At 40.1% G+C, this 27,576-nt stretch overlaps 1 protein-coding gene across 7 annotated transcripts in view; it reads right to left on the reverse strand.

The window, feature by feature from the left end:
• The window catches only part of PDE8A (phosphodiesterase 8A), a 142,739-nt gene extending 115,438 nt beyond the window's left edge, over positions 1-27,301 (reverse strand). For 6 of the 7 annotated variants that reach the window (XM_042803758.1, XM_042803761.1, XM_042803757.1 and 3 more), the window contains exon 1: positions 25,602-27,253. In XM_042803758.1, coding sequence (XP_042659692.1) covers positions 25,602-25,862 — 261 coding nt within the window. In that variant the 5' untranslated portion in view covers positions 25,863-27,253. The other variant, XM_042803762.1, reaches the window with a different exon arrangement.
• Positions 27,302-27,576: the final 275 nt, after the last annotated feature.

A 27,576-nucleotide genomic window follows, 5' to 3' on the forward strand; every position in this document is an offset into this window, starting at 1 on the left:
ACCATTAGATCAAGGAGGATTTGCTCTCCAGGGCAACTAAGTCACCAGCTACCTTCTTCTACTATGCTGCAGATGACCCTAATTCTGTCAGAAAAGCAGAAAGTGTATTGCATCTTATTAGCAGTGTGTATATGCATAAAGTTACCGAAGACAGTGCAGCAAAATTTTCAAAATTTATCTGTTGTTCGCTTCATTAACTTCTCTGTATTTAACGAATAGTGAAAGCATCATTGTGTCAGCTGAAAAGTTAATGTTGCATCAAAAGGAAGAGCCAACGTATTCATTCAGAGCTTTTGTACACTGGTATGGATCATCAAAAGCGGCACTTTGCTGCTGTTTTATCCAGAAAATTTTACCTCCTCAATCGGCATTGAGTACTCATCTTTTAATTTAGTAAGCAAAAAAAAAAATTAGGTTATCTTGAGCCGAAGAGATATGTATCACTATGCACATTAAAAAGTAAGAGAATTTTTCAATACAGTAAGCTGTGGGAGCCTGCAGACCCTCTCCAGAAGTATTTTATAATGATTTAGGATGTGGGTAAGAAGTATCCACCCTTGCAGCTACTGAAAAATCTTTCAGAGTTCATATTCCAAGGGAAGAGTATCAGCAAATTGAGTGCCATGAAGGGACAGTCTGCACAGAAGCATGAAGCAGTCTGAGCCAGAAAGTTTCACTGAACCCTCAGCTTTAGTTAAACTATGCCAGAAATATATGGGAATAAACAAACAGATTAGGAAAAGAAGGCAGAAGAAAGTCACAATCTTCACTGTGAGGAATGGGGCAAATGTAAACTGAAAGGGCCTCTGTGTAACAAACAGAGACTATAAAAGGAAGACTGTTTAGTGCTAAATCTGTTTTGTGTAGGCTTCTTAAGAAAAAAATCACACTAGCCATCCAAAAACTTTACACCTGGCACATGAACACATTTGGTCCAAGGAAGAGAAAGACACAAAACCCCAAAACCTCCCCCAGAGCTTGGAAACTAGGGCCTTTTGAGTGGATAACTTTGCAGGAAAACCAAGCAATGCTCAAAAGATCACAGCAAATGCTGTTCCTCTGCTAGAATCTCAGACAAATGGCCATGGCGAGTCTCAAGAACTCAACCTTTGCCATGGGATAAGAGATCGCTGTGGCAGCACAGTTGCCTTCTTTCACCGCCTGAGCCCAGGGACCACAAGGGCCCCACCGAGGGGGAAACCTCAAACTGGCAGTGTCTAATTTGGTTTTGTTTATGTTCCTGTGTTCCCTATTGATCTGCACAGGGGTTAGAATCAACAGCAAAGACCAGCAACCTCTGCAGTGCAAACTGCAGAGGCAAAACAGTCTCAGAATGATGCTTCCTGCTCCAAATCAGAAGAGACAGCCAGATCCAGCAGCCGGCAGTTGGGAAGTGGCCCCAAAGTCCGTTTGGTACAAGGCTCCTCACACGGATCAGTGCCTGTTTATCTTGGTGCTGCAAGCTGGGCTTGCTGTTGGGCATGGTAGTCTTTGCAATAAAGCTGAACAAGCAGTGTCCATGGAGGTAAAACATAAACCCCATAATGAGGTGAAAGAGGTTCTCCATAGAACAAATCTAATGGGGAGGAGAAACACCAGAAGAAAAACAACATTGGAAATAATCCTTTGGGAACAGTTTAACTCGCAAGTGACTATTACCAGAATCACTAATTAATGGATACACTGACTCCAAAACAAGACATGGATGTCTGTCCTCTAACGAGGATAGAGACTGAATAGCTTGGACACTCCACATGATAAATACAGTCATCAAAACACACCCCACTGGAGAAGTCTTCACAAGCTTCTCAGAAGACTACTGAGTACACAGCATCTGCACAGTAAGACATAGTACTTCTCTCACCACAAATTAACAACATCTCTTTTTTTCTACACATCTCAGACTCTTAACTGCTGTCCATAAATTACAATAGAGAAGGCACAGCACATCCAGCTGTTAGAAAAGCGCCTTTGCATTTGGTTAAAGGGGAAACAAATCAGCTAGGAAAGGTAAACCAAAAGATGCTTGCTGATTTTCTTAAGATACTCATGGGACTACACCACAACCCATGACCAGGCAGCATGTTCACCGAAAGATGCATTATGTTTTGGACGTTCTTTCCTTTCTAAATAAGGATACTGCAGATTTCAATGCTGTCAGCATAATTTGCAGGATACAGGTGTTGGCTATTCTTTAAAAAAAGAGGCCCTCATACCCAGGGCACCCCATTCATGTTTCTGTCTATGGAGAAACCAGACTAAGAAATCTTTCTACCGATAGGAACTGCACTGCCTTTATGGAGTCCCTGGAAGGCTGTATTCCTTCTCCTGTCATGTACGCAGAAATTCATTCATCACTGAACAAAACATTAGCATCAAATAACATGTTTTCAAGCATGTGATATGCATATTTCCATCTGTAGTGCAAGAAGTGTGAGCATCTACCAAGTAACTAAGTATGGCCATCAGTAAACAGATGAATGTCCAGTTTTTGCACATGCACCATGACACTTCCTGCCATGGAATAATGTATGGACTTTAGCCCCTTCAGAAAAGAGAGTAATTAAATACCAAAACAATTTAACTAGTCCCTTGTCTGCTGCCTGCAGGTGTCTGAGATCCATGCAAGCAGGTGAAAGGCAGTACACCCTGTGATGGACACAAAACGCTGCAGCTTTGCTCCAGGTGAAGGCCCAGCACTAGCCTAAGTCCATATACAGAGTAATTCTCCTCCCCCAGCTCCAAGTTGCACATTTGGGATTCAGAGGTGCTGATTTACAATACTGTAATCTTTCCTATTTGTTCTTTTTCCATTAAAGTTTGTTCTCAATGCTAACAGCACTTATTTTCAACAGTAGTGTTAATGTAGGATAGCTTGCACAGGCTGCTCTTGCCTGGATTGGCATGATCAATTCCCATGCTTTCAGCACCACCAGGACCAAATGCCTTGGTTAAACAGCCAGGAGACCTCTCTGTCAGTAGCTGGAAAAACCTCCCACACACTACTGCTCTCAAATAAAAGATCAAGGTAACTTCAAATAAAAGATCAAGATAACTATCACCCTTTTCCACAATTTATAAGCTTCTTCCATAACTTCAAAAGACACTATCTCAAATAATTAATTTTATTTTAATATAAAATATTTTACCTTGTTCATATCTAAAAGTTAAGAGGGAAAGGAAAGAAGAAAACAGAATCTTGTTAATAGGACTGATGCACCCAAGATTTTGGAATTGCATTCCTACTTTAGAGGGGCATTTGTATGTTGATAATCTCTGTAACAACAAAAAAATTACAGACAGCAGGGGACTGGAAAGACAGCTAATTCTGGTGACAGACTGCTAAGTAAACAAATAAAAATTTAGCAGATATATTTTGCATTTTTCTTAAAACCAAAAATTAATCTTTTATTTTTCAAAATGAAGTTGTCATCTCTATGAATCATTAATCATAACACTTACTGTATGACATCACTGAAGTAAGGAAATAATAGTAAACAGAGGACGTACAAGAGGAATGGATCCCACCAGCATCTAAACTGAACTTTAAAAATTCTATGAGAAAAACGTTCTGGTTGATAATATATGGTTTAACTTGAGAGAGTCAAATATTGGTACTAAAACCAAGAAAGGAGAGGAAATATGTCCTATAACATGGAATATTTTTGTTGGAATAGTCAGTAATACATAGCAAATTACATAAGCCTCATCAATACCTCCAAAGTAAGATCTCTCCTCCTTTACCTAGGCAAGGGAATGCACAATGGCTGATGATGGTAAAACAGGCACTTAGTTGTTTCAGTAATTTTTGGTCCAAACTAAATCACCAATAAAATAAGAGCACTTTCCTATACATCTGTTGTCTAGGTGACGTTTCTCTGAGACCTAATCTGCTAACTTGGTGGACAAAAACAAGCTTTCACTACTGTTAGCTCTGCAAAACCAATATAACCATGGCTGAGCGAGCTGGAATTTTTATTACTGGCAATGAAGTAAGATTCAGACAGAAAACAGGTTGATTGTCAAACCCAAATGTGAGAGTTTGCAATATTGGCTGTTAGAAAAATCACCTTTTGACTTGTAAACTAAGTAAAGTTTTATCTGAAGTGCAGAACCTCCTGCTGTTGTTTTTACAGACACTTCTGGAAACAATTCTGCTGTAGGATAATCCGATGCCCTCTTCCCTTCTTGCCAGCCTGCATACGCCACTTACACATGCAGCTGGAGGAGCAAGCTAAAGAGTGCTACAAAGCTCCAAGTATCACTGAGGTATGTCAAAATCATATGAGAATGATCTAAGAAGTAAGAGACATGGAAGAAAAGGTATGCAGCTTCCTGGACAGCTGAAGCTCTGCCCAGCTATACTCCGGGCTCTGCCACAGCCCTGCTGTGAGACAGTTTTTCCCATCTTCACAAGACCAAAAAGTGCAAGCATAGAAAAACCCCTGACTTGCGGACCTCCCTATAGGATTCCTGCACACTGGACTCCCTAACCCTTGGGATTTAGTCTGCTCCCAGCAGGAACTGTACAGGTAGTCCCTGTTGCACTGCTGGGAACCTGCTGTCCCAATTTGTCAGAATCCCATGTTCTGCCCAGGCCACAGAATCCTTGGCCAGGCTCCACTGAACAAAAAGGGGGACTCTGGGCTCCTTCCCCATCTCATTAAAGGCATGATCTCCTCAACGTTTTGCCAGGGGATCTACATAGCAGGAGGCAGGGCGGTGAGTATCAAAGCTAGCTACGCCTTAGTGTGCTCAGGGACTGGAAACATTATAGCTGTTTCACCACAGTACTCTGCACACATTAGTCCTGATGTTTACAGAGCTCTCCTACGGCTGCTACCAGGGCTGGCCTGGCCATTCAAAACTAATTCACGTTCCTCTATGTATTATTACTCTACCTCTGCCCTTTAGATACACCAAGATATTTCTTTACTGGTTCAGATGAGGAAAGATCAAATTGGAAGAAGCAGATCCCCTGAACAAGATCCTCTGCACCTGGATGTGAGACATGAGTCTCTCCTGCCTCCCTGCAAACAAATGAATACTGCCTCTTGGCTCATATTAAGACTTTTATTTACATCCCAGGAAACAGTTATTTACTCTCTGTGCAGCATCATATTGAGTCAAGAATATGAATTACATGACAGTCCTTTACATATCTGACTTTATCCCAATTTAATAATTTAAAGCCTAAATAAATAACATTTTTTCCTGGGGCATTAAGCCATTCTAAGGTCAGCAGCACTCCATTCCAGAAGGAACTGCCAGCCACCGTACCCATCCTTTGGGGACAGCTTTCTCAGAACATACATTGACATTGCCCATCCAGTCAGGGAAAGAAAAAATTGTTACAAGAAGCTGAAGTCCCAACTTAGACCATATTTCTTGAGACCATACTTTTGGACATCTTACTATCAAGACCTATTTCAGGTGATTCCAGCAACTCACTTAGGGTCCAAAATCTTATCAAAGAAACACAGAGTACTTTAATTATTTTCTAACTACTGTTTATTTTCTAACTACTAGTACTGAGGCTACCCTGGGAAGCAGTCACGCCAGGGCTCCTCTCCCACATACACTGGCCAGCAGAGCCCCAAGAAGGGCAGAGGCAGGGAGGGAGGAAGCACAGCGGATTGCTCCAGCCAACATCAGCCAGGAGCACTGGGAATGCTGTGATTAACCGATCCCCTAGTTTTGTTTCTGAAGGAATATTAGCTAGTGTTTTTTATCTAGTTGTGCTTTAGTATATTCCCAAGAGACACCCAGTTCAGCAATCACCAAAAAAATGCTTTGGTTTAAAATGTCAGAGTATATTTTATTCAGATAGACCTGTTCAATTTCCCCCAGGCTTGATGCAGTGGTTTAAAAAAAATCACTTTCTGTGAAGAGATAAATTAATCTGCCTGCCATAGAACCTTGTGTCCTTCCAAGGGAGGGCTCCACCTCTGTCCTGCCCATCTGCAACAGCACCACTGACGTCAGCCAGGGCAACCACAGGCAGAACAACGCCGCTCACCAAAGACTGCGGTTGCAAAATCAGGCACAGAATACAAATCCACACAGCAAGCATGGTTTGTCTTGATGCTTTCATCTCTTTTTTTACTTTAAGACATCAGGGATTAAAATTAATTCCAAATACATTTAATTATAAAAACATAGCCATGCAAATATATGGACATGCACAATATATTATTTTGATATAACTGATTGATTTTTTCCCTTCAAGTTGAGAACTTCAGTCTGATAGCTTTAATGTTAATTTTCTTTTTTTTACTGTAAATAACTGGGACACTGGATACCAGTGCTATCATTAATTATGCCAGCAGACAAACAAGTCATCTATTACTGAACTAAATTACTTCTAATTGCACATGCAACTCTTTTACACTCCTTATGCATAAATAAGAATGAGTTTATATATTTTTAAAAAGTGGATGTCGTTACAGAAAGTGAATTAACAGAGAGTTCACTTCTTAACATCATTACTGTTTTTATTTTATTTTTACATTTGTACAATGTAAGCACTGAAGTGTACAACAGCCCTATAAACATACAGGAAAATATGATCCCTGTCCCAGTGAGTTTACATTCTAAGATGGGATTTCTTGTTAGCGCTAATTCTTTCCACTTTTTCAGACTGATTATCAAAAAGAGTTATAAAGACCTGCACAAACTATGTGTGCTACTGCCTGCTAACAGAAATATGATGGCACTTAGACAGCATCATTTCTTGTTTTTCTTCCTACATCTGTTCTCCTCAATGCAGCATGACCCTTTCCTTGCTGCCCTCCCCAGCAACACACTCATAAGAACACAAGTTACCCAACTGAGCTGAATATACTGAACTCAGAAGTACAGCCAGTCATTCCTGAACATTAGCAATGGCATCTGAAATCCTCAAGCTATTGGAATGAGAAACAGTTTTCAGGTATTTTACATACATTTTCATTTTTTTTTTTCTTCAAATACATTGATTAAGCCTTTTGATTAATGCATTGCTTCAGCAAAATTGGATATCATTTGTACCCAGAAAAAAAAAAAAAAAAAAACAACAAAAAACCAAACACCACAGAAAAATAACTAACCACAGCTCCAGTCACAGAAAAAAAAAATCTCCTATAATTCAGACAGGCTAAATGAAAATTTTTAAACTAACAACCATGTGTAGTCCTTGCACCACAGTCGCTTATCTGTCACAAAGCAGACAAGCTACACAATGGCCTTGACTGACCATTATACATCATTCAAAATTAACATTTTTCTATTGGACCATCTTATCTTCCTGTCTGAGCAATGAAACCCATGAGTCACTAAGTAAAATATCATTCTAGATCCCAAAAGGCTTTGCCAAGGCACAATGTGATCAATCTCATGGATTTTTAAAAGAGTAATCTGGTGGTTGTAAAATAGTTGCTGAAAATACTGAGGGCAAATCCCAGGCAACTCTCTTAGTTTATCTGTGCTATATTTGCTGTTGCTGTGTAAGCTTCTTTTAGGTAATTTCTAATTCTATGCTAGCCTTTGCTTGGAAATGAGTTGTAAATTTTAGAAATACCTACTTACTAGCCCTAAAAAGCTGCTATCTTACCAAGAGCAGTTAGAATCAAGCAATTGCTTTCTCTAAAAAGTATTTTCAAAAAGCAAGGAAGTGCTGACCCAAAGATGTACTCCAAGTGTGAAACAACATCATGTGAGTGACATGGAAACAGGCTGGGGACTCTTGATCCCAGGGCACACGAGGACTGAGCATACCACAGAGACTAAGCTTGCTTAGTTTCTGGTTGGAGGGTGTTTATCCTGAAAAAGACAGCGAATGCTCCATCTATGGAACAACATTGTCATGAGCTTTGAAAATTTAATAGCCTAATGTTTATAGAGGGCAAGATATTTTAGAAAGGTGCTATCAAAAAGGCAAAAAAAATATTGAACAAAAAAAAATAAAATATGCACAGTAATTAGATTTTAGGTTTATTTTCCATGGACTGAAAAGATCATAAAGCATAAAAGAAATGACTGCTGAGAATCAATAAAGAACTTCTCCACAGTATGCAACCTATCTCCAGCCTAGATAAAGATACTGTACCAATACACACTAGCATATTTTTGTGCCAAACCCAACTTTACAGACTTTGTTACAGCAACATTACATATTTATATAAATTACTTCATTTTATTATATATCTTCAGTCATTTCTGCACTTGGCTGGCATATTAATGATGACCATTACCATTCCAGCCACTGACACATAGTTGACTTCAAATAGGCTAGAAAGTTTTTTTCCGCACCAAGTTCTCTAAGTCAGCAGGGTTCACACACAGCTGTGCTCTACCATACATGCACACTGGCGTTCTGGCATGGCACAAGGGACTTCAGTAAGCTAAAACCAGTATGATCCATCCTCCAGTTTTTGTCAGTGATATATCAGATGGGAAAAAGAATAGCCAAACCCAGCTAATAATGTAACAGCTCTAAGAAAACCAGCCTTTCTATTAACTCTATGGGCTGGAAGCATCATCCTGGCTCCAGAAAATGGGTACAAAGACAGGAGCAAAAGGCTTCATCTCAGAGTCCAGCACACTGTTCTGGTTTACTTGCATAATACCACTTAAATTAAATTTTGCCCAGCCTCAATGCAATCAAGATGAGAGTCAGGCCTCTCTCAGTCTATTCATACCACTCTCAAGAAACCAAAGAGGAACCATTGGCAGCCCAAAGTCAAACAAGAGTAGGGAGCTACTGGATGCAACTCCATAAGCAAGGTGGCACTCATGGACCACTTTTCAGTCATCTCTGCAGTGGACACCAACTCTGCAACTGAAAAAGAGAATGGGAAACTCTGAAGGTTATTGGAAGATGTTATTTACATTAGAGACAAAATGAACATGACCCTTCGGAAAAAAATAAATGAAATTATGGCAGTTGTTGGGAGTATATCTGGAGGAAAAGTAATGATTTCTTCTACTTGGTCCTTACCAAAAAGAAAGACATTACAAAACTAGCTTGAGCTTCAATACTTTGGGAAGCTGTTTGAAGATCCCTAATAAGGGGGAAATCAGTTTCCATTTCAGATCAAAGTTCAGTTCAATCACAACTATTCATGCAGATATTCCCTCTTTACAGCAAGTAAACTGACATGGTTACAAAAACAGATGGAAAATGTCTAATGTATACTATGAAACTGTGTCAGCACAAGCTGAATCATACACGACTAGAAGTCCATGGTTAATGTAATTTATGCCAGTCTCTATTCATATTTAAATAACTAAAATTCATATCCACAAACTAAGTAATTTACACATCAACAAACTACTTATGTTTTGTGCTGTGAAAAACAAAACTATTTTTTCACATAATGTTACTTACAGTTAAGCAACATAAGAAAATACCTACAATTTAAAAGTCAATGAAGAAAACATTTTAAGCATGGAACAGCATTGCCATTTTGAAATATGATGAAAAAATATTTTTCTAGTATGGCATATTAGAAATAAGTTTACTGCATTTTAGCTGAAGTTAGAGAAGAAATGAGATTTTGGTTTATTTGAGTTTGTGTACGCATCTATGAAAGTACTCCTCTAATATCACATTGATTTATTATAATGGCATTTTAAGGGCTATCGACCTTGCTGCAAATGATTAAGAGTACACTGTGTGTACTAAATAAAGATTTTCAGAGAGAGGTCTGTTTACTAGATATGCTTCTTTGTAAACAAAAAGATTCTATCATTTCTAGGACAGTGTTGTATGCCAGTGGGTAGGAAGAAGCTAGACCTTCCTCAAAGTCCTTCACCCAACAAAAGCACTTCAATAAAAAAAAACCAAAACAAACCCAAAAGCAAAGTGAGAAGAGCTCATGCGAGTTGCATCAGTGAGAGGATGTATATTATTTGTGACCAAAAAAAATTATAGATACATGTATATATGAGCATTAGAAACATGAATATGACAGTCAAATATAGAACACAATGGCAATAGGAAGAAAAGGGGCTGCAGGAAGGAACCTCTGCTATGTATAATCAAACAAGTTAAATAAAAAATACAGACCACCTTGGATGCCAATGTAACAAGGTCAAGCAGAAATAGGTAGTAAAATGGCAGTTCTGCTGCAGAAGCAGCTGTGGCCTGACAGCATTTGTATCACAAGTTGCCTTTTTGCATTACCATCACATTGGCAGCAAATCACACCTGGTTATTCAGTATCTTCTGTACAACAATAATTTGTCCCATACTCAAACATAAATCTACAATAGCTTAATGAGATAATTATTAACATTAAATCAATTGTAAACAACACTGAAATTAACTGAAAATTCAACTTCTGCAATTTAAGGTTATTAAGAACGCAGAGTCACATACTTACAGCCCATTCTGAAGAGCAGTGTCCTACAGGAAAAGGCACACAAACAGCAACAGAGGACAAAGGCCATTAACAATCACTTATTTGTCCTAATTCAAGGACTGTTACTCTGTTTATTCTGCTGCCTGGTCTAGCCTACAAAGCCTTGATGACAAAAAATGCCTTTTCTTACCAAAAGTTTGCAGATATGCAAATATGGAGATATGCAAAAAAGGTTTGCATATGTGCAAAAGATATTGCACATTATGATTTCATATCTCAGCCAAACTGTTTCCTGTTAAATCTACATGTCCAAAAGAGGAAAAATTCCAAAAAAGCAGCAGTGTTGTGGCAACATTCAGAGTGATAACAGAGTTCCTTGGAGCTCTCACTGCTACAAATTCTTGCTGCAAAGGCATCATCAGCTGCCAGAAAATATCACAGTCCAAAGGCTTGACAAGGAGGAAAAGGGCTCCATGTGCTCGCTCTGTATCAGGTTCTCACTTCACTTCCATTTCACTTCCATAGTCATTAAATCCTGGCATACATAGAACACAAGTGTCCTGGAAAGCTTCCTCATTGCAAATGGAGCTAACATTAGCAAAACTGGTTTTGCTGGTATACTTCATACTGGTTCCTCATATGAAACAAATTATTCTTACAAAAGCATGTTTTACCCCTACCATCCACTATCATTATATCCATAATAGAGATTTTTCCAGTATAAAATATTATTAAAAATCGAAATCCCTCACTGACATTTCTAGGCTACATAACATTCCTCATACAGTCCCTGGCCTTAACTGTATTAGGGCACATTTCTAATTTAGTCAAAGTCTTAAGTATAATTCCACAAGTCAAGAAATACAGGAAAGCTTTATATTGTGGAAGAAGTTATACCACTGTATTTGTACTCTCAAATGGCATAAACTATGCTGTCACAAGCACAGTAGTATCAGTATTGCTCCACTTAAAGCCGGGCTTTACCCTAGCCATGTCAGTAAGAAATCACCAGCATAAAGAACAGACTATTGCAATATTAACATAAAAGGTGAGAGGAGGATGCCTAAGACCCTAGACGCTTGCTTCTGTAACATATGATGGGATTTTTCAGGGTCATGGGCAGCAGAGGTTTGCAGACTTCTTTGAAACCGTATTTACTCTTTCACCAAGGCCAAGCTGAAGAAACCCAGCTAGCTAAACTGCAGTCAGCAAGCTCAATCCCCATTGCCTTCAGCAGGCGTTTTAACAACCTCTCAGAGAGACTGAATTTTCTGTACTATCGGGGAAAAAGGGAGGAAGGACAAAGCACAAAAATACACCAGATTAATTTATAATGAAACAGATAACAATGAACTATCCTCTATTTTTAAACAAGCTAAGTAACAAGGAATTGCATATGAATAATATTTTTTTAAGTGAAAAAATTACTGTAGATCTGCAATCAGTATCATACAGGAGCTGCAATCGATGCAGCTCAGACACAGACACTTGCCCTCACCCCACCACCACTACCAGCTCGGTAGCACATGTAAACCAGCACTGGCTTTAACATGCAAACTGGTATCTGCACTAGGCAGCGCTATGTAGGACTATACTACAGATCAAAGTCTCTTCAATATCTATTAAAGGAGGCCTTAACTGGTTTTAGAAGAAGCACGACCGCAGTAATAAATCTGATCTCTTGAAGCACAAGCTGGAAGTTTTACCCTCCTGTCAGCAGGTTCACTGTATGATGTATTGTGGAGCTTTGGCTGCAAAGAAGCTGTAGCCTGCAGTTAACGAGCTGTTCAAAGTATCTGTGAAATTGTCAACTTAATTAAGCCAAGTTTAGTTAACATTCATCTTTCAAAAATTTTGTGTGAAGATGCAGGCTCTGGAAGTGCCCAGCTATATACTATAAGAAAATTGCTGTGTGCTTTTCTGAACCAAGAAATTAAGAGCTCATGTGATAAGATAGTGCTGTTTTACAAAGTGTTGAAAGAAAGCCTCCTGGCTGTCCCAGCATGTCAGGGAGCCTCATATTTTTTTTCTATTTTTAGAGAGTTAAGGAGCATAAGCACTTGAGAACGGCCAGAGATGGTTTCTTAAGATAGCCTGACCTCTAGAAACACATATATGACTTGGAGAGAGGAAGGAGAGCCTCCTGAAGAAACCTTCTTGAAAAGGTCCGAGCCCTCAGCATGTAGTACTGAGTTCTGCCGATGGGTGCATTGACATGGCAGCTATGATCTACCTAGTTTGTCCTACTCAGATGAAGGCAGACAATTTCAGACGGCATCAGGAAGACCAAGCTGCTCTATACTTCCCAAATATATTTCCATCCTTGTTGCTCATGGCTTTGAATAAAGCACTTTAACATCTACCACTGTCTTTCCTGCATCATAATCAGGCTACCATATCTTAAAGACCCTGTTCAAGCTAGATTAAAAAATAAGACATTAAGGTATAGCAAGTCAGGGGTTTGAATTCTATTTAAATTAACTGCAAGCTAATTGTCAAACATCCTGCACATACGTATTCCTCTGGACAGTATGTTTATGTCTGTTCTAGGACAAAAATATCTAGCAACCAAATTGAGTTATAGCAATCAATTAATCAGGGTTTAAGAGCTTGTGTTTAAACAATTACCACTGGCCTCAGCTCATTCCTCAGTAGAGAGGTCAAGGTTTCCCAAAACTAACCTCAGACTCTTAAGCATATAAAGGCCTCTTGCAGCACCCAGCAACAGCAGAGGTGCAGTGCTGTTAGCCATAATCCCTTCACCCCAGCAATCCTCTGTCATGTTTTTCCCTCTACATGAAATGTTTTCTCGGTTTACATTAAAAATCATTAAACTGTTTTAGAACAGGCTGTGGAGACTGCTTCTTTAGGAGAATCTCCTAGAAATTCCACCTGCTGGTTTAGGACCTCCCGATGTTGGGAAAGATGGAAACACTGCCAAGACCTTTACCCACACCCACCTGTCTGCAAAATGGAGGCGGGGGGGGGGGTGATGGAGGAGAAAAGGAGCTAAAAAAAACACAGTGAGGTACTTTACAGGTCCTTGTAACTCTTACAAAGTGTCATGAAGCTAACAGTAGTCAAGCATTCAAAGATTCCCAGGTAGTATTTTACATGTGCATTTACTGTTACTGAGTGTATTATCACAGGGGTAAGGGGAAACTAGATCCTAAAGTAGTCAAAGTGATTGATCACAGCCAGGCAAGCACCACTCTGCTTTCAGATACACCCAACAGAAAGCAATTCCTTGGTACCTTTATCCTGAAATGGAATAGCACTGGCACAGCAAATCCTAAGAAGTGGATGCAACTGGGTACTTCTCTGATCAGTCAGCTGGAATGCCAGTCAGCTGGGGAAAAAAATGTAAGGGGCCATTGACCAAAAGTATCAGGTTTCCTGAGGGGGGATGACAGTTCTTCTTTGCAGGTCATCTGTGGAGAAAGGGCAAGAGGCCACATGGCCTCATTGCTAAACACACGCTTCAGGAAACAACAGACTGGGGGAGACTGTGTCCTTGCTCCAATTGATGATGGAAAAATTTAGGAGATTTCTCAACCTTTTGGGACAAATCACTCTTCCATAAGTAGGTAAAGATCCCTGTGGAGACAACTGAGACTTCTGCAACCTATAAGCAAAACCATTCACCACAGGGACCTCAGAGTCAAGCACTGGACCCCACCACTTACACTCTACACTGGCCTCTGGTATTGACCTCCTAATTAAATTTAGGAGGCAATGACAGAGAAGTGCAACATATCAGGGAGGCACCTCCTAACTCCTGTCCATAGAATAAAGGGTTGAACATCACAGCTATCTCTTTACACCCATAGCCTGTGCTTCTTAGCTCAAAGGTTCACAGAAGAAACAGAGGAAAACATTTCCATTCCCTGAAGCTTCACCAGGTGTATTTCACTCTCACAGTCCTTAAAATTCTCTAGTTTGCTTTGACTTCGTATACCAACAAAGCCAGGTTACCCCACAAAGCAAAATTTACCCCTGAACAGTGTCCCACAACCTTAGCAGAGCACAGCAGAAGAGCTTATATTGCTCAGAGACCACAAGAGAGCCTTGTAAGAGCTCTTAGCAATCAGAACATCCAAGATAAAGTCAGGAGAAAACTTCAGAGCTATGTAACTTCCAAAAAGACACCCTTTTCAGTTTAATTGGCAAAGTAAGAGATGGTAATTTAAGCTCAATTTTTTGACAGTCCAGCTATGAATCTCACTGTAAGCAATTCGCAAGAGAGTTTAGCTTTTTATAAAATCTGAACTTCAACTGCACTTCTCTGAAAATTTGGTGCCTGGCAATTTTCCCACGGTCACACTGTGACTAGGGGCTAAGTCTGGGGATCAGATAAGCCATTAGACTTCCCATACCTCCTGCCAACCACTAGCAGCACTTGCTTCCTCTGCCCCACTCCCACTAACTTCAAGGCTTTGAACTGATACAAAATAAAAATAATAATCTTCCAAATACTGTAATGTATAAACAGTGACAGCAGAATTGTGTTTTTCAGTAAAACATCATAAGCTGATACATCAATATTTAGCTCTAGGAACAAACAGTAAAGAAAACCCACCAAAATTCCATTTCTTAGTACTTGTTACCAAAACAGGAGACTGACTCTACTGCCTGTCCTTCAGGGACAAATACTGTCTTTGCTCTTCTCACCAAACCCAGGGGTGAGAGGGATAGATCAGCTTCCTCACTGAGCAATTTCATTGGTTTCATGATTTCTTATTAACATGGATCATAAAAGCTAAATCTCTCAAAAAAGTTGGTTCTTGCTACTTAGTACTGCTGCCAGAGGCAGGACACTGCGAAAAGTCTATGCAAGCTGCTTTTTGGAGAAAACCTGGTTCCCAACAAGCTAATGCTCGAACATACTCATTTTAAAGAACTATAACTTGCGGTAATATCTCAGAAAACATAAACCCTTCCTAAACACTAAGTAGCTTCCCCAAAGTAAAAAATTCCATACTTTGGTATAAGTAAAATGTTAGATTATTCACTGAGGGGAAAAAGTATCATTGCTAGACTTAAGGGCTGTGACTCACAGAACTACCACTGAACTCAACCTGACTGCTCTCCTGACAGATCTCAGCTTCATGGCATTAAATAGCAAGGAACAAGTCCCATCATTTCCAGAACTAAAGACATACAATAACATAGCTAACTGACAGTATAAGCAGAACAGCCTTTTCATCTGAAATTCTGCAGAAAGCAGATCACTTCCATGGTAAAAGACAAAAAGAAAACAAATACTAAGTAAATTAAAAGTTACCGCAGAAGAAATGGAAGCATAAAGCAGTGTCTGAGCTCACAGGACTTAGTCTTTCTCTCAGTGCAGTTTTTAACACAAAAGCTGTTTGGGTTTGCAAAACCCTCTTTGTCTGGCTTTGAAATTTTTCATTCCTCTAAAATATCAATGTCACCTTCAGCTTTTTTTCATCTGCTGGATACTCTGCCTTATGTATGGGGAAAAAAGCATTAGCGTCTCTGGTCACAAAGTTCTCTTCAAAATGCAAACCTCTATTTAGTTGCAATCCATCCCCCTTCCTTTCTTTTGAACACTTGGTCCCCACAGCAGTATTTGCAGAAACAAATGCATAAATAATCCATATTGATGGTGTTTCAGTGCTAAGTATGTGCTAACACTGGTTTGGAAATTAATCCTCTATTCAAAAATTCTGTTCAAGAGTACAATTGCATTTGTCAATTTAGCAACGAAGTTATAAGGAGATAAAATACCATATTACATGCCAAAATTGTGAAAAATTAGAAGTAAATCAGTATGTCCAGACTAAAGCCAGAAGAGAAACATGAAAAACTCTTCAACAGATTCCTTGAGTCTTTCTCCAAAGCACACTCTGCTGACTGCTGTTACACACAAAGCACTGCATTACATGGACTCAGTTGATCTAAGAGCAGCTCTTATGTTCCTGAGTATATGATGGCCCTGATCCTGCATGATACATAATGAAGATCAAGCATGCAAGTAGAAACACACAGCGAGTTGGTTGAAGAGCCACACACTAACCAGTGGCAGTCTGGTTCTTCTGATTTCAGTTGGCCACACCACTGCATCATTACTTACAGAAAAAATCATCTGCAACCACAAAGCACCAGGCAACATAACACATCCCAACACATTTCTGATGGAAGTGGAGAACTACACAGGTACAAGTACATAGCAAAAAGTCCTTTCAAATGCCTAGAAATTCAAAGTTTTAACTTTGAGAGTCACCATTCAAGAACAGCATCAGCCTCACAGATTTCAATTATGACCTGCAGCCAGAGCAATTTATATTCTTTATGCAGCTATTGTTTGAGAACAGCCCCCACTGCCATATGAAGCTGAGCGGAAAAAAAAAAAAACCTATTTGCTATCCCATTACACCCATCGTTAGACAATAATATCAGTTATTGCTAGTTTTTTGCATTAGTTATGGATTAAGCAACCTCAAAACGTGGAACCCAATCATAAGGGCTGATATCCTAGTTGCACTTCAGAGAAGCCAGGTGAGTTTTGCTTACAGACCAAAGATCAAATCCTGGCTGTTCTGAAAATTGTAAAAACTTTGCCACTAATTTCAGTACAGCCAGGAACTTGTCCACTGGAGCTATACTTATGCCTTTCTGAAATGACAGAAAATAACTTAGTTATTAATACAAATATTATTGCCACTATTTTTATTTTTAAATCATGTATCCAATAGGGAGCTATTTTCTACCATAGTAAGAGGTAAAGACAGCAGTCTAAATTCTGCCTCAGGTACACCCCTCCAGCCCACAGATTTTAAGGGGGCTGAAGGACTGTAATTTTAGTTAGAATTTGGCCCATTAATAAATCTCTTCAGTATTCAAAAATAATTCTTTGCTTTGTTTTGAAAAATAAAATGTAGATATCTTGCCAGCAATCCCAGCGTCATCCACACTTCAGTGTGTGGCAGAGCTTTGGATTCCAGTACTTGTAGACTTACATCCTGATATTTGTCCTATGCTGAGATATTTATCACTGAGTTACAGGTCATAGAAAAATGCAATTTCACTAGGCAGTTAAAATGCAGCAGTGTGCAGAGCAAGTTGCTTCTGCTTCAAGTTACCAAAGTAGTAGGTGTGGTTGTCCTCAACCATTTGTGGAATTTCTCACCAAACTTTTATGGGAAAAAAAATCAAAACAAACAAACAAAAAAAAAACCCACACCAAAAAACACAAACCAAAACCCACCCTCAAAAATGGAAAGAAACGGCAGACAGTATTCAAAAAAGAAGAAATGCACATCCACATCTGCAAACTCAGTCATTACGCTGATCTTGACCTATCCACCTATCACACAGATACATTTGTGGATTTAAGAACTTGGAATTAAAACCACTGTTGTAAAATAGAGTTCTGCACTTCAGTGTCAGAAGAGATGCTGTCCTGATAATTCAGTATGAACGAAGAACATCATCTATCTGATGGTGCAAAAGTGCAGATACTCCTAAATACAGGATGGTTTTATTCAATGTGGATTGAGGTTCTTTTGTTGTGCTTTAATTAAAACATTAGCACAGTGTTTTCAAACAAGATCCTTATAAAGAAGGTTTACTTTGCTGATCGGTTACTGAGGTTATTTATCTGATTAAATTTTATTAGAGATAACAGAACCTCAAACTGAAAGACAGAAAGCGATGGTAAATGTGTAACTTTAAAAATACGTTGTCTTGTAGTGGCAAGTAAGATGGGGCCTCATAAAGTTTCCACTGCATCCCACTAGGGAGCTAAAGGTCATTGCTAACTCAAAGTTAAAAACAATGGGAAGCAGAGGATGTCATTCTTTCATTTTTGCACAGTGATTCTGTGTTTTCTTTGTATGGATTTACTTAGGAAACTGGGAAATTTAAAAAACAATGAAAAGATTTCAAGGTTACCATTTTTTCCTTAGCAATATCAGAAATCTGTTCACATCGCTATGTAAAATGTTTGATTTATAAAGGAAAATACGTTACTTGAAAAGGTTTGATCTTTTCAGGCATATAAAATGTTTCAAGCTTCCTGCACAACTTTCAAATTAATGTGCAAAATAATTCTGCTTTTGCAAAAAGAGTGAATTCTCATTTCCAATAAAGAACCAATTCAAACATCATTTAACAAACAGATTAATTTCTAACCTGATAAAAAAAAAAAAAAATATTTTCCTTGAAATCGTATCTATTTAGTTCACTCAGGAATGAAAGACATAACTGGCCAATAGGGAGACTGCCTTTACACCAACAAAACTACGTCATCCTAATTTCTAAGAATCTAGTAGTCAAAAATTGTCTATCATGTAATAAAGTAGCAAAACCAAAAGCAGTATTTCCTCCTTCTCCAAGGAAATACGGGAGTCCTAATTTGAGTCCCTTATACTGGAATCAGTCTTTTTCATGAGAAACAGTATTTTTTTCCCAAAATTGCTTTTAAATCTTGAATATTCCTTTTTTATTCCAAGCACTTTTGCTTTGCAAGGACATTAATTCTCTACATACATATGCAAACTACCCTTAAACATCTAAAACACTATCAAAAATAATCTCAAATTACCTTGTCAACCACATTCAAAATAGAACTTAATTCACATCAATACATTTCTATGTCAAAAAGTAGGTTCTAGTCCTTGTCCTTTCTCCTGAAACAAAGCCAAACCTGCAGGAGCTGGTTTACAGAATGCTACGCTTTTTACTTTATGTGCAGTGACAGACTTACAGATTTTACAAGGAAGAAGAGAAAAGGGCCTGAGAGTTTGATCGGAAGCCAACAGTTCAACCCATAGTAAAAGGGGATGGTCTGGAAGAAGGCGCAAATTAGACACTCCGCTATTTAATTTCACAGTGTGTGTATTAACATAATTTATCACATTTTGGCCTTAACAGGGATTTTAAGAAAGAACCTAAAAGGGACTGGATGCTGAAATCTTTTTGAAAAGCAGAGGGTTTTAACAATATCACTTCCTTGACGCCCTTGAGAACTTAAAAATCTGACTCTGGGCAATAAAACTATTTAATGTGTCATGCATGTTAAAGCTATTCAATTTGCATCTTGTCATCCTGTGCCAATTTAAATTATGGTTAAATGAAGATATCTAATTATTTTACCCAATGGACAGTCAGCAATGCTTAGGATGTCACAGGGCCAAGCAAATTCCTAGTGAACCTCTCCTGGATGAATGGGTCTGACATCTAAAACACTGCAACTCACATGGAAAACTGCACTTTGGACATGAAATCACACTCTATGTGCAATCTCGGAAACACTGCTAACAACGTTTTAATCCCATCCACGGCTGGTAAAACAGTTTACAATGTGGCCATATTATATCCATACACACCACCAAAATAGAACACAATGCTAAATTGTTCTCCAATGTGTGCAGGTGCTTCTGTGGTCCCCTGACAAAATGACAATTTACATAAAGCTTGTACTGAAACAATTTCACCTTGGGGCCAATCCACTCATTAGCATATTTGCTTTAGGTTTCTCTCACTTTTTGAAGAGAGTTAGTAAGAGTTTTAGCTGTCCATATCTCTGAATATTTATTTCCTCTTTGAGGACTCATTTGAAAGTCACCTGGCATCCCAGCTGCTCAAAAAGTGGAATATTTTCAGTGTATTTTTACTATTGCTTAAGAAACCCAATTCTGGACTCCCTTCTCAAGGTGATAGCCAAGAGAGGTGAACAAAAATTCATATAATAACAAAAGAAAAACATCAATTTATCACTGTTGGTAGTGGCAACTGTTGGATGTAGCCATTTCAATGGATGTTAAAAATAATTTTCATTCAGACACCTCTCATTTTCTTGACATGGACATTTACTTGAACATGATGAACCAATATTAAAGCATGCAATAAGGGAAGCAAACCAGTTTCCAAACAGTATTTTTTCTAAGTTTCAAATGAACCATGAGCAACTTTCTTAATGAGAAATTCTTCATATTCACATAGATTGTAAGCATCTTCTAATCTAAAAGTCACTGAACGTGAAGTATCTGCAAGTGAGTGTAATCATTTCATATCTTTAAGTTACACTTAGACTTAACATTTTGGATGTAATTTCTGAATTACTGGCACCTTAAATAGCAAGGCAGTACTGGTACCTTGGCCTGGAATTTCACACATGTAATACTGGAACAGTAGAAAGGGAGGAAGAACCAGTAAGTCTATCGCTTCCCGTTCTTCTGCCTGGCTTATAAGTACATTCTACAACTAGAAAATTTCTCACTCTGGATACACTTACACTTCATTCTGAACCATACAATTAAGATTACAAAGGGTACAATACAGTAGGGTAAATACCTAAAACTATAGAAATAAAAACTTGGTTTTAATACATCCTCTATTGACATATTTGGGTGGCAGAAAAGGAAAAACTTAGAAATTAACTACCTAAAATGGCCAAGCAGGAGACACAGAGGCAGTGGAGACCAGAGGCAGTGGAGAACAATGCAAAGGGCAGAAAGAAGTCAGTGTTTCATGTCTAACAGATGAATTTAAAGCTGAAAGGAGTTTCAGTGAAATTTTTACCAACAGTAAATACCCAAAAATTCAGGGTCTAACCTTGCTCACCTCAGTCACACACGGAATTGCCCTCAGATGCAGTGACACATTTTGCATGAGTTGGTTTGCATGACCAGGAGACGTACCAATAAAAATTGAAAAAACAGCTTATGCTATCTGAGTAGTGTAGTGATCTATATGCTGTGAGTGGTTTACAGTTCATTTTTTCCAGTTTACATTACAAACAACAGGAAATTAAAAGGTAAAGATAAAAAACAGACCAAAATGTGAACCCAGTTTGCATGTTACTACACAAGTTCACTTCGTACCATTTAAAAATTAGACTCCCATCCCTCAAGAAAAAGCTTCATGCCTTGCAACTACAGCATAAAAAAATGAGCCTGAAAGTCTGGAGCCATCAAGATTGAGAAAAGTTCTTGTATCTCAGCGTGGGAAGGATCCTCTCTCAGTGGGAGCAAGGATCTCTGTGCAGGAGGGCTGACGTCAGTGGATGTGGGAGGGAAATAGTGATGGGAGGTTTGACAGGAAAATGATTGAGGACAGTTTCAGTGGGAACAGGGAGGAATCAAGAGAGGGTGGATGGCCTCAGTGGAAGCACGGACAGTACATGTGGGAGTTTCAAAGGGAGGGAGAGCTTGTGTGTTCCAAGGGGAAGGAATTACCAGACAGACAGGAAAAGAGCAGACAGCTTAACTGACTAAATAATGTGCTGTTAAATGCTGAAACAAGATCCACTTCAGCACTGCAGGTACAAGTTTAGCATATAGCCTCCTATATGCAGAATTATGCAACCATTGGTTTGCAGTGACTGTAAAATTCTCAGGCAATTTTCACAGGGTCTGAGTAAAGAAAACTTACTGGCTGTAGGGCCACAGATTTAAACTGGCTGTTCCATATCAGCTGATAAATCAAAAGGCTACCTCACATTTAGCCCTACTGGCTGAGGACTACTTTTAATTCAAAATAAATGAAGCTTGGATTTACTCTCTGATGCCCTTGCTCTCAAATGCACATATTTCTGTGTTAACTATACACAACAGTGAGAGTTACACAAGACAAGAGGAAGGAAATCTCACATACGTAAAAGAATGACAGGGCAAAATAAATGTGCAATGTGTGTGCTACAGTGTATATTAGTGCACTACAGAAGGACAACACACACATGTGATGTTGGAACAGCATATGCTCATGAATCCCCAAGAAAATTTTAAATGAATGGCCATGAAGTCCTTATACCACTCCACCATTCCAAGCATTTACTCCACTTATGCTATAAAGAGACATATTATTCTAAAGGTGTTTAAGCAGGTTTCTACAAAGCCAAGTACTTTTACCACAAATACAACGCCACAAATGTCTGAAGAAGAAAATATTAACTAATATATATGAAAAAGACAGACTATCACGATTTTGAGTCCACTTCCTTGAGATTTTTAGAGCTAAAAAAATCAGGCAAATTCTCCTTTGCAACAGTACTGCATACAGTGTCATTTGATACTCTCAATGTAGCACTGGAAAATCAAACCTCAGTCACTGCATCTGAGTCTTGCTGGTCTTTCACTGGGAAAAGTACATAGTTTAAACTGTGAAGTTAATACCTTGAAAATTAAGGGAACGGTTTTCATGGCTGTTTCACTTTTTAGATATGGAACTTACTTCAAGTTGTTTATAAATTTTCAAATGAAAAACATGTATTAAATTACTAATTAAGGAGGGAGATACAGGTGCCATGACCAAATATAATTTCTTAAAAGGGATCCTCCATTTCTCATATACCATCACTACACTCATATATACCAGAAATAGGTATTACGGCATTTGTCTCTGCACACACACACACGCACACACTTTCAAGGCTGCTCTGCAAATTTGTTATGGATAAACTTGGGATTTTCCAGATTAGGAAGGAACAGGTAATTTTTTTAGCTACAGTTTGTAAATGGATGCAAATCACAAATATATAGTATGCTTACACCACACATCCAGGAAATGATCCTCTGCTATTTGACCAGAAGAAAGATATAATAAAATTTAAACATAAATCCAGAATAAGTCTGGGGGCTAATTAGCAATATATATAATTACATTTTACAGTTAGCATGGGTTATTTATTTTTATGACACTTTCTGACTTGGAAAATGTGCACTGTAGCTAACAAACTGATTCAATAAAAGTTATTGTGCTACTTATTATACATATTTTAATGCTAACCAAAGTGAAAATATGAGATTTACACACGGAACAAGTTTTGTTCTTAACTCTCAAATAGGACGTTCTTGGCTTTAATCTGTTCATATACAACAAAAGAATGTGAATGAATATCAACTAAAGTGCCCTGAAACTAAGTGAAAATGCCATTCAGGAATGTTACTGGCTGTTCACACAGATTCTGATGACACCACCACTGGCCAAAGCACAAAAGGTTTGTAGCATCTTCTATTCCATTGAGGGTACCCCAGGAGCCATAAAGGGTGTACACTATGCACTCTGAAGAATAGCAGTAGTTCCTACTAGCACCCTAATTCTTACAGTTCTTCCTTAAATCAAAAATCCTTTTAACTCCAAAACAGGACAACATCCTGCTCAATGCTCCTTTTGGCTTCAGGAATTTCAGGCTCCTGTCCCTTATCTTCAGTGTTCTCACAGTTTGTTTCTTTCCAAACCCCTTCACTGTACTGTGAAAACTGCTCCCCAGTGATAGCACAGCCCTCTCTCCAGCACGATCTCTGAGAGAACGCAGTTATCTAGCATACTAAGAACAGTAAATCTGATCACACTGTACACACTGACAGAAGCAGAGAATGAAATAAAGTGCTGCTTTATAGGTCTAAATAGTATTATAGGATTTTGCATGTGAAGATCATGCAGATGTGATGCGTCCAACAGATTTTTGTATTCAGCTGATCACAAATAGAATTCCATTCTCATTTCTCAAAACCCATCATTTCACGGCAATGTGCTTAAAGTGATGACAAGGGCAGAAAATACGACTGAGTGATAAAAATCAGAATGACTGCCAATGAGATTACAGTATGCATATGAGCCAACATCAACCATATAGCATCTGGCTGAATTATCCAACCCTAATAACAAGAATTTTTACAAAGTTCTTGAAATCAAACAACAAAATTTAACAAAACTAAGACTGCTTCCCATGCATGCTTCTGGCAACAGGTTTTGGAGTTCCTTTTTCCCCCCCATAAGCAAGCACACACAAGACAAATTCATGGAATATAAACTTTAAGAAGATTTCTGGTTTAGATTTTGTCATGTTCAATTATAATTACAATTAAAAATTCAGTAGCAAAACAAGGATTCTGGGCAGCTTAAGTTTCCTTACTGTGGATACTGTGTTAAATGTGCCATAAGCATGTCTGTCCTGCGTGAACAGAGCCATAAAGTTCAGTTTCCTGTACAAGTTATTAACGCAAAAATTTAGTTTAGCACAACACCACTCAGATTCATGTTCTGCCTTAGGTATTGTTAATTCCTCCTTCAACTCACTACTTAGAAAGTGTATTCTCATTTTCTAGACTTTTTTTAAACTCCTGTGAACTGAGATTAGTAAATCTGGAGAAAAAAACAATCGAAGAAAACCACCTACAGTACCGAAGAAAATTATTCCAGGTCAGTATTCTAGAAGCTGGTCTTAATGAGCATATAAAAATCGTAAGAAAACTACAAATCAATAGAGTTTCTGCGAGTCTGCAAAATGCTTGATATTAGCTAGTTCTTGTCTGCATCTCAAGCCTGTATCTTATATTTACAGCATGTGTTTCTCAGTTCTTATCACAGTAACCCAGAGCAGGTCAGCCATGTTACGTAATATCCCCCATGCTACTACAATTTTTTTTTTATTTGCAATTACTTATTTTTACGAAATACAGTTCCCCAAAAAAAGCAAAAATACGGAATAATCAAAACCTATAGCATTAGGAACTAAAGTACAACCCACAAACAAACAGGCCATCAATACAAAGTAAATAGACAAGCAAGCATTCCATACTACTACCTCCCTCACTTTGAAAAAATAAAATCACAAGTTACAATTTTTTTCAGTATGTGTCTGTCGACTTCATACAGCCTTGTGCTGGATCTCTACACAAAAGTATGCACACTAGCATACATACAAAAATACCTCAAAAAAATACCCTATTTGCAGCAACAGACAAGGTCAACAAGTTGTTAATATAAATCAGCACCCAGAAAAAAAACCTCTCCTTTCAACTTTCTGAATGGGAGAGGTATGCAAATTGATCAGCCCAGCTAGCAGATCACTTCAGACTGTGATTTGCCTCTGCTTCCAAACAAGACAAACACAAACAGAAACAGTGGACAACCCAGCACGAACAAACATGTAAAACACAGGAGTTAGTGCAGGGAAGCTCCCACGCACGGCAGTCCCACCACGGACAGACGGGCCTTCGTGCTCAGAAGCAAGACCCGTGCCCCTGGGTCTAACAACTGATGAGGACAAATACAGGACTCTCCTTCCCGGCATTAGGAAAACTCATTTTGTGGAATGAAGAAAGAGGCTTGGGTACACCTATAAAGTCGTTTCATGAGACCAATTAGTTTATAAACGAAAGTAATAGTTCAAGACAGGAAAAGCTCCCCTGCAGTGTATGGCTTCTGCAGGGACACTTCTTGCATTAAACCGCTACAGCCAACTCCTGTTCTGAGAGAAACAGTGCTTATGTTTAGCACCCTTTTTACCTTAACACTGGATCTGCTGGTCTGGGTCTCTGCCTCCATGCTCTGGCTGTTCTCCCTCTTGTCTTTCTTAGAGGAATTAGTCCTCACCTTATAAGTGGATGTGTTGGAGGATTTAATGAATAATCCTGGGACTGGGTTGCCTTGCTGCTGTTGAGACATGGTTGTGTTGGTCTGGTGAGGGGAATTGCACTCCTCAGACTCTTTGCTACTGTGATAGACCACTCTGCTGTCAGAGATGTGGATGCTTGGAGCACAGCCCATGCTTTGTGGCCACCTGGGGAATACTTCTAAATTGTATATATATGTGTATATATATATATATCTATATATATATATAGATATATCTTTCCTTCCCGTTGGTATTTTCCCCCTGCTTAATTTTTTGTTAACAGGTTGAATCTTTTTCCTCTGTCTCCGCTACACTCTGAAGCATTGCCATCGGTCCCTTCTACACCACCAGAAACGTGTCTGTTCTCCTCGTCCTCCAGGAAACGGGTCCTTTTATCTCAATCTCAGCAGTGGGCTGGGGAGCTGGAGGGGAGGGAAGGGGGGAAATCAAGAACTGGTCGACTTCATCTTTTCACAGATTATTATTAATTTTTCTAAGCCATCTGAGAATCTTGGTAGGGTTTTCTTTCCTTCTGGGAAGAAAAAAAAAAAAAAAAAAAGGAGAGGGGGAAGCAAAAGCAAAAATAACAAAAAACCCCCAAGCCCCAAACCACATGCACACACACCCCAGCGTCTTCTCCGCTAGGCGCTCAGAGCGGCCGGGGGCACTGCACCATCTCGTCCCTCCTAGTCCGGAGCACGGCGCATTTTCCACCTGGGTTTGCACAGCGTTACCGATTAACCCGGGTAAGGCCGGGGGGGCCGCTCCCCGCCTCGTCTTCCGCGCTCCCCGCCGAGCAGCGCTCACTCTTCGCGGTCCCGCTCGGCGCTGCGCTGTGCCGGGGGTGTGCTTTGGGGTGTGCTTTGGGGTTGAGCTGGGGGAGGGGGGGGGCGAAATAAATTAAAAAAAAATAAAAATTTAAAAAAAAAAATTGAAAATCGCCCCGAGGAGCCGGCTGCGCCCCTCACGCCGCGCTGGGCATGTCCCGCGCCGCCTCCGTCGCGGGCGGCCGCCGCCGGGGTGACATTCAGGTTCCCGTCGTCGGAAGGAAGAGCCCCCGGTCAGGCGGCAGCGGGGCTTTCTGCCCGCCGCAGCGGCATCCCGCCCGGCGGGGCGCGGGCTCCCGGCTCAGCGCCGCGGGACCGGAGCGAGCCGGGCCACGGGGAGCCCCCTCAGCGCCCGGGCCGAGCGCCGGGGGAGGCCCTCGGAGAAGCGGGGCACGGTCCGGAGGGCTTCCCAGAGCCGCGAGAGGAGCCGGCTCCGCTGGCGGAGGCATCAAAGGGCCTCCATGTTGGGGGGGAGATTTTTCTTTTGGTCAGAGCAATGATGCGAAACGGCAAGGCAAAAAAAAAAAAAAAAAAAAAAAAAAAAAAAAAAGAGGAAAAATGTAAAAGAGCGAGAAGTAGAAGGAAAACGATCCTAGCGTCCCATCCCGGCGGAAAGGGTTGCAGCGGCGAGAGCTCTAATTCCCAGGGCCGTGGCGTCTGCGTCCCTTGCAGCGGGGGAAATGCCTCTCTCCTCACAGCCGCCTCCGCTCGCTCCGCGCTCACCTTGTTATTATTGATGTTCCTCAGCAGCGGCGGCGGCGGCCCCGGCCCCTCCGCCGCCCCGCCCCGCCCCGCCCGCGCGGCCCCGGCGCTTGACAGCGGCGGAGCCAATCAAAGCACCCGCCGGCGCTGACCTCCGGCCCGCGCTGGCGTCAATGCAAATCGGCCACCGAGGGCCAATGGCGCGCCGCGCCGCCGCTCCGCCCGAGCGAGCGAACTTTAAACCGCCGCGCCGCGTGCCCCCTCAGCCCCGCGCTCCGAGAGGGCCCCAGCGGCAGGCGGAGCCGCGGCCGCAACGCCCGTGTAGCGGGACGGCTCC

This window comes from Tyto alba, unplaced genomic scaffold (genome assembly GCF_018691265.1).
Source record: "Tyto alba isolate M040663 unplaced genomic scaffold, T.alba_DEE_v4.0 Super-Scaffold_41, whole genome shotgun sequence".
Lineage (NCBI taxonomy): Eukaryota > Metazoa > Chordata > Aves > Strigiformes > Tytonidae > Tyto > Tyto alba.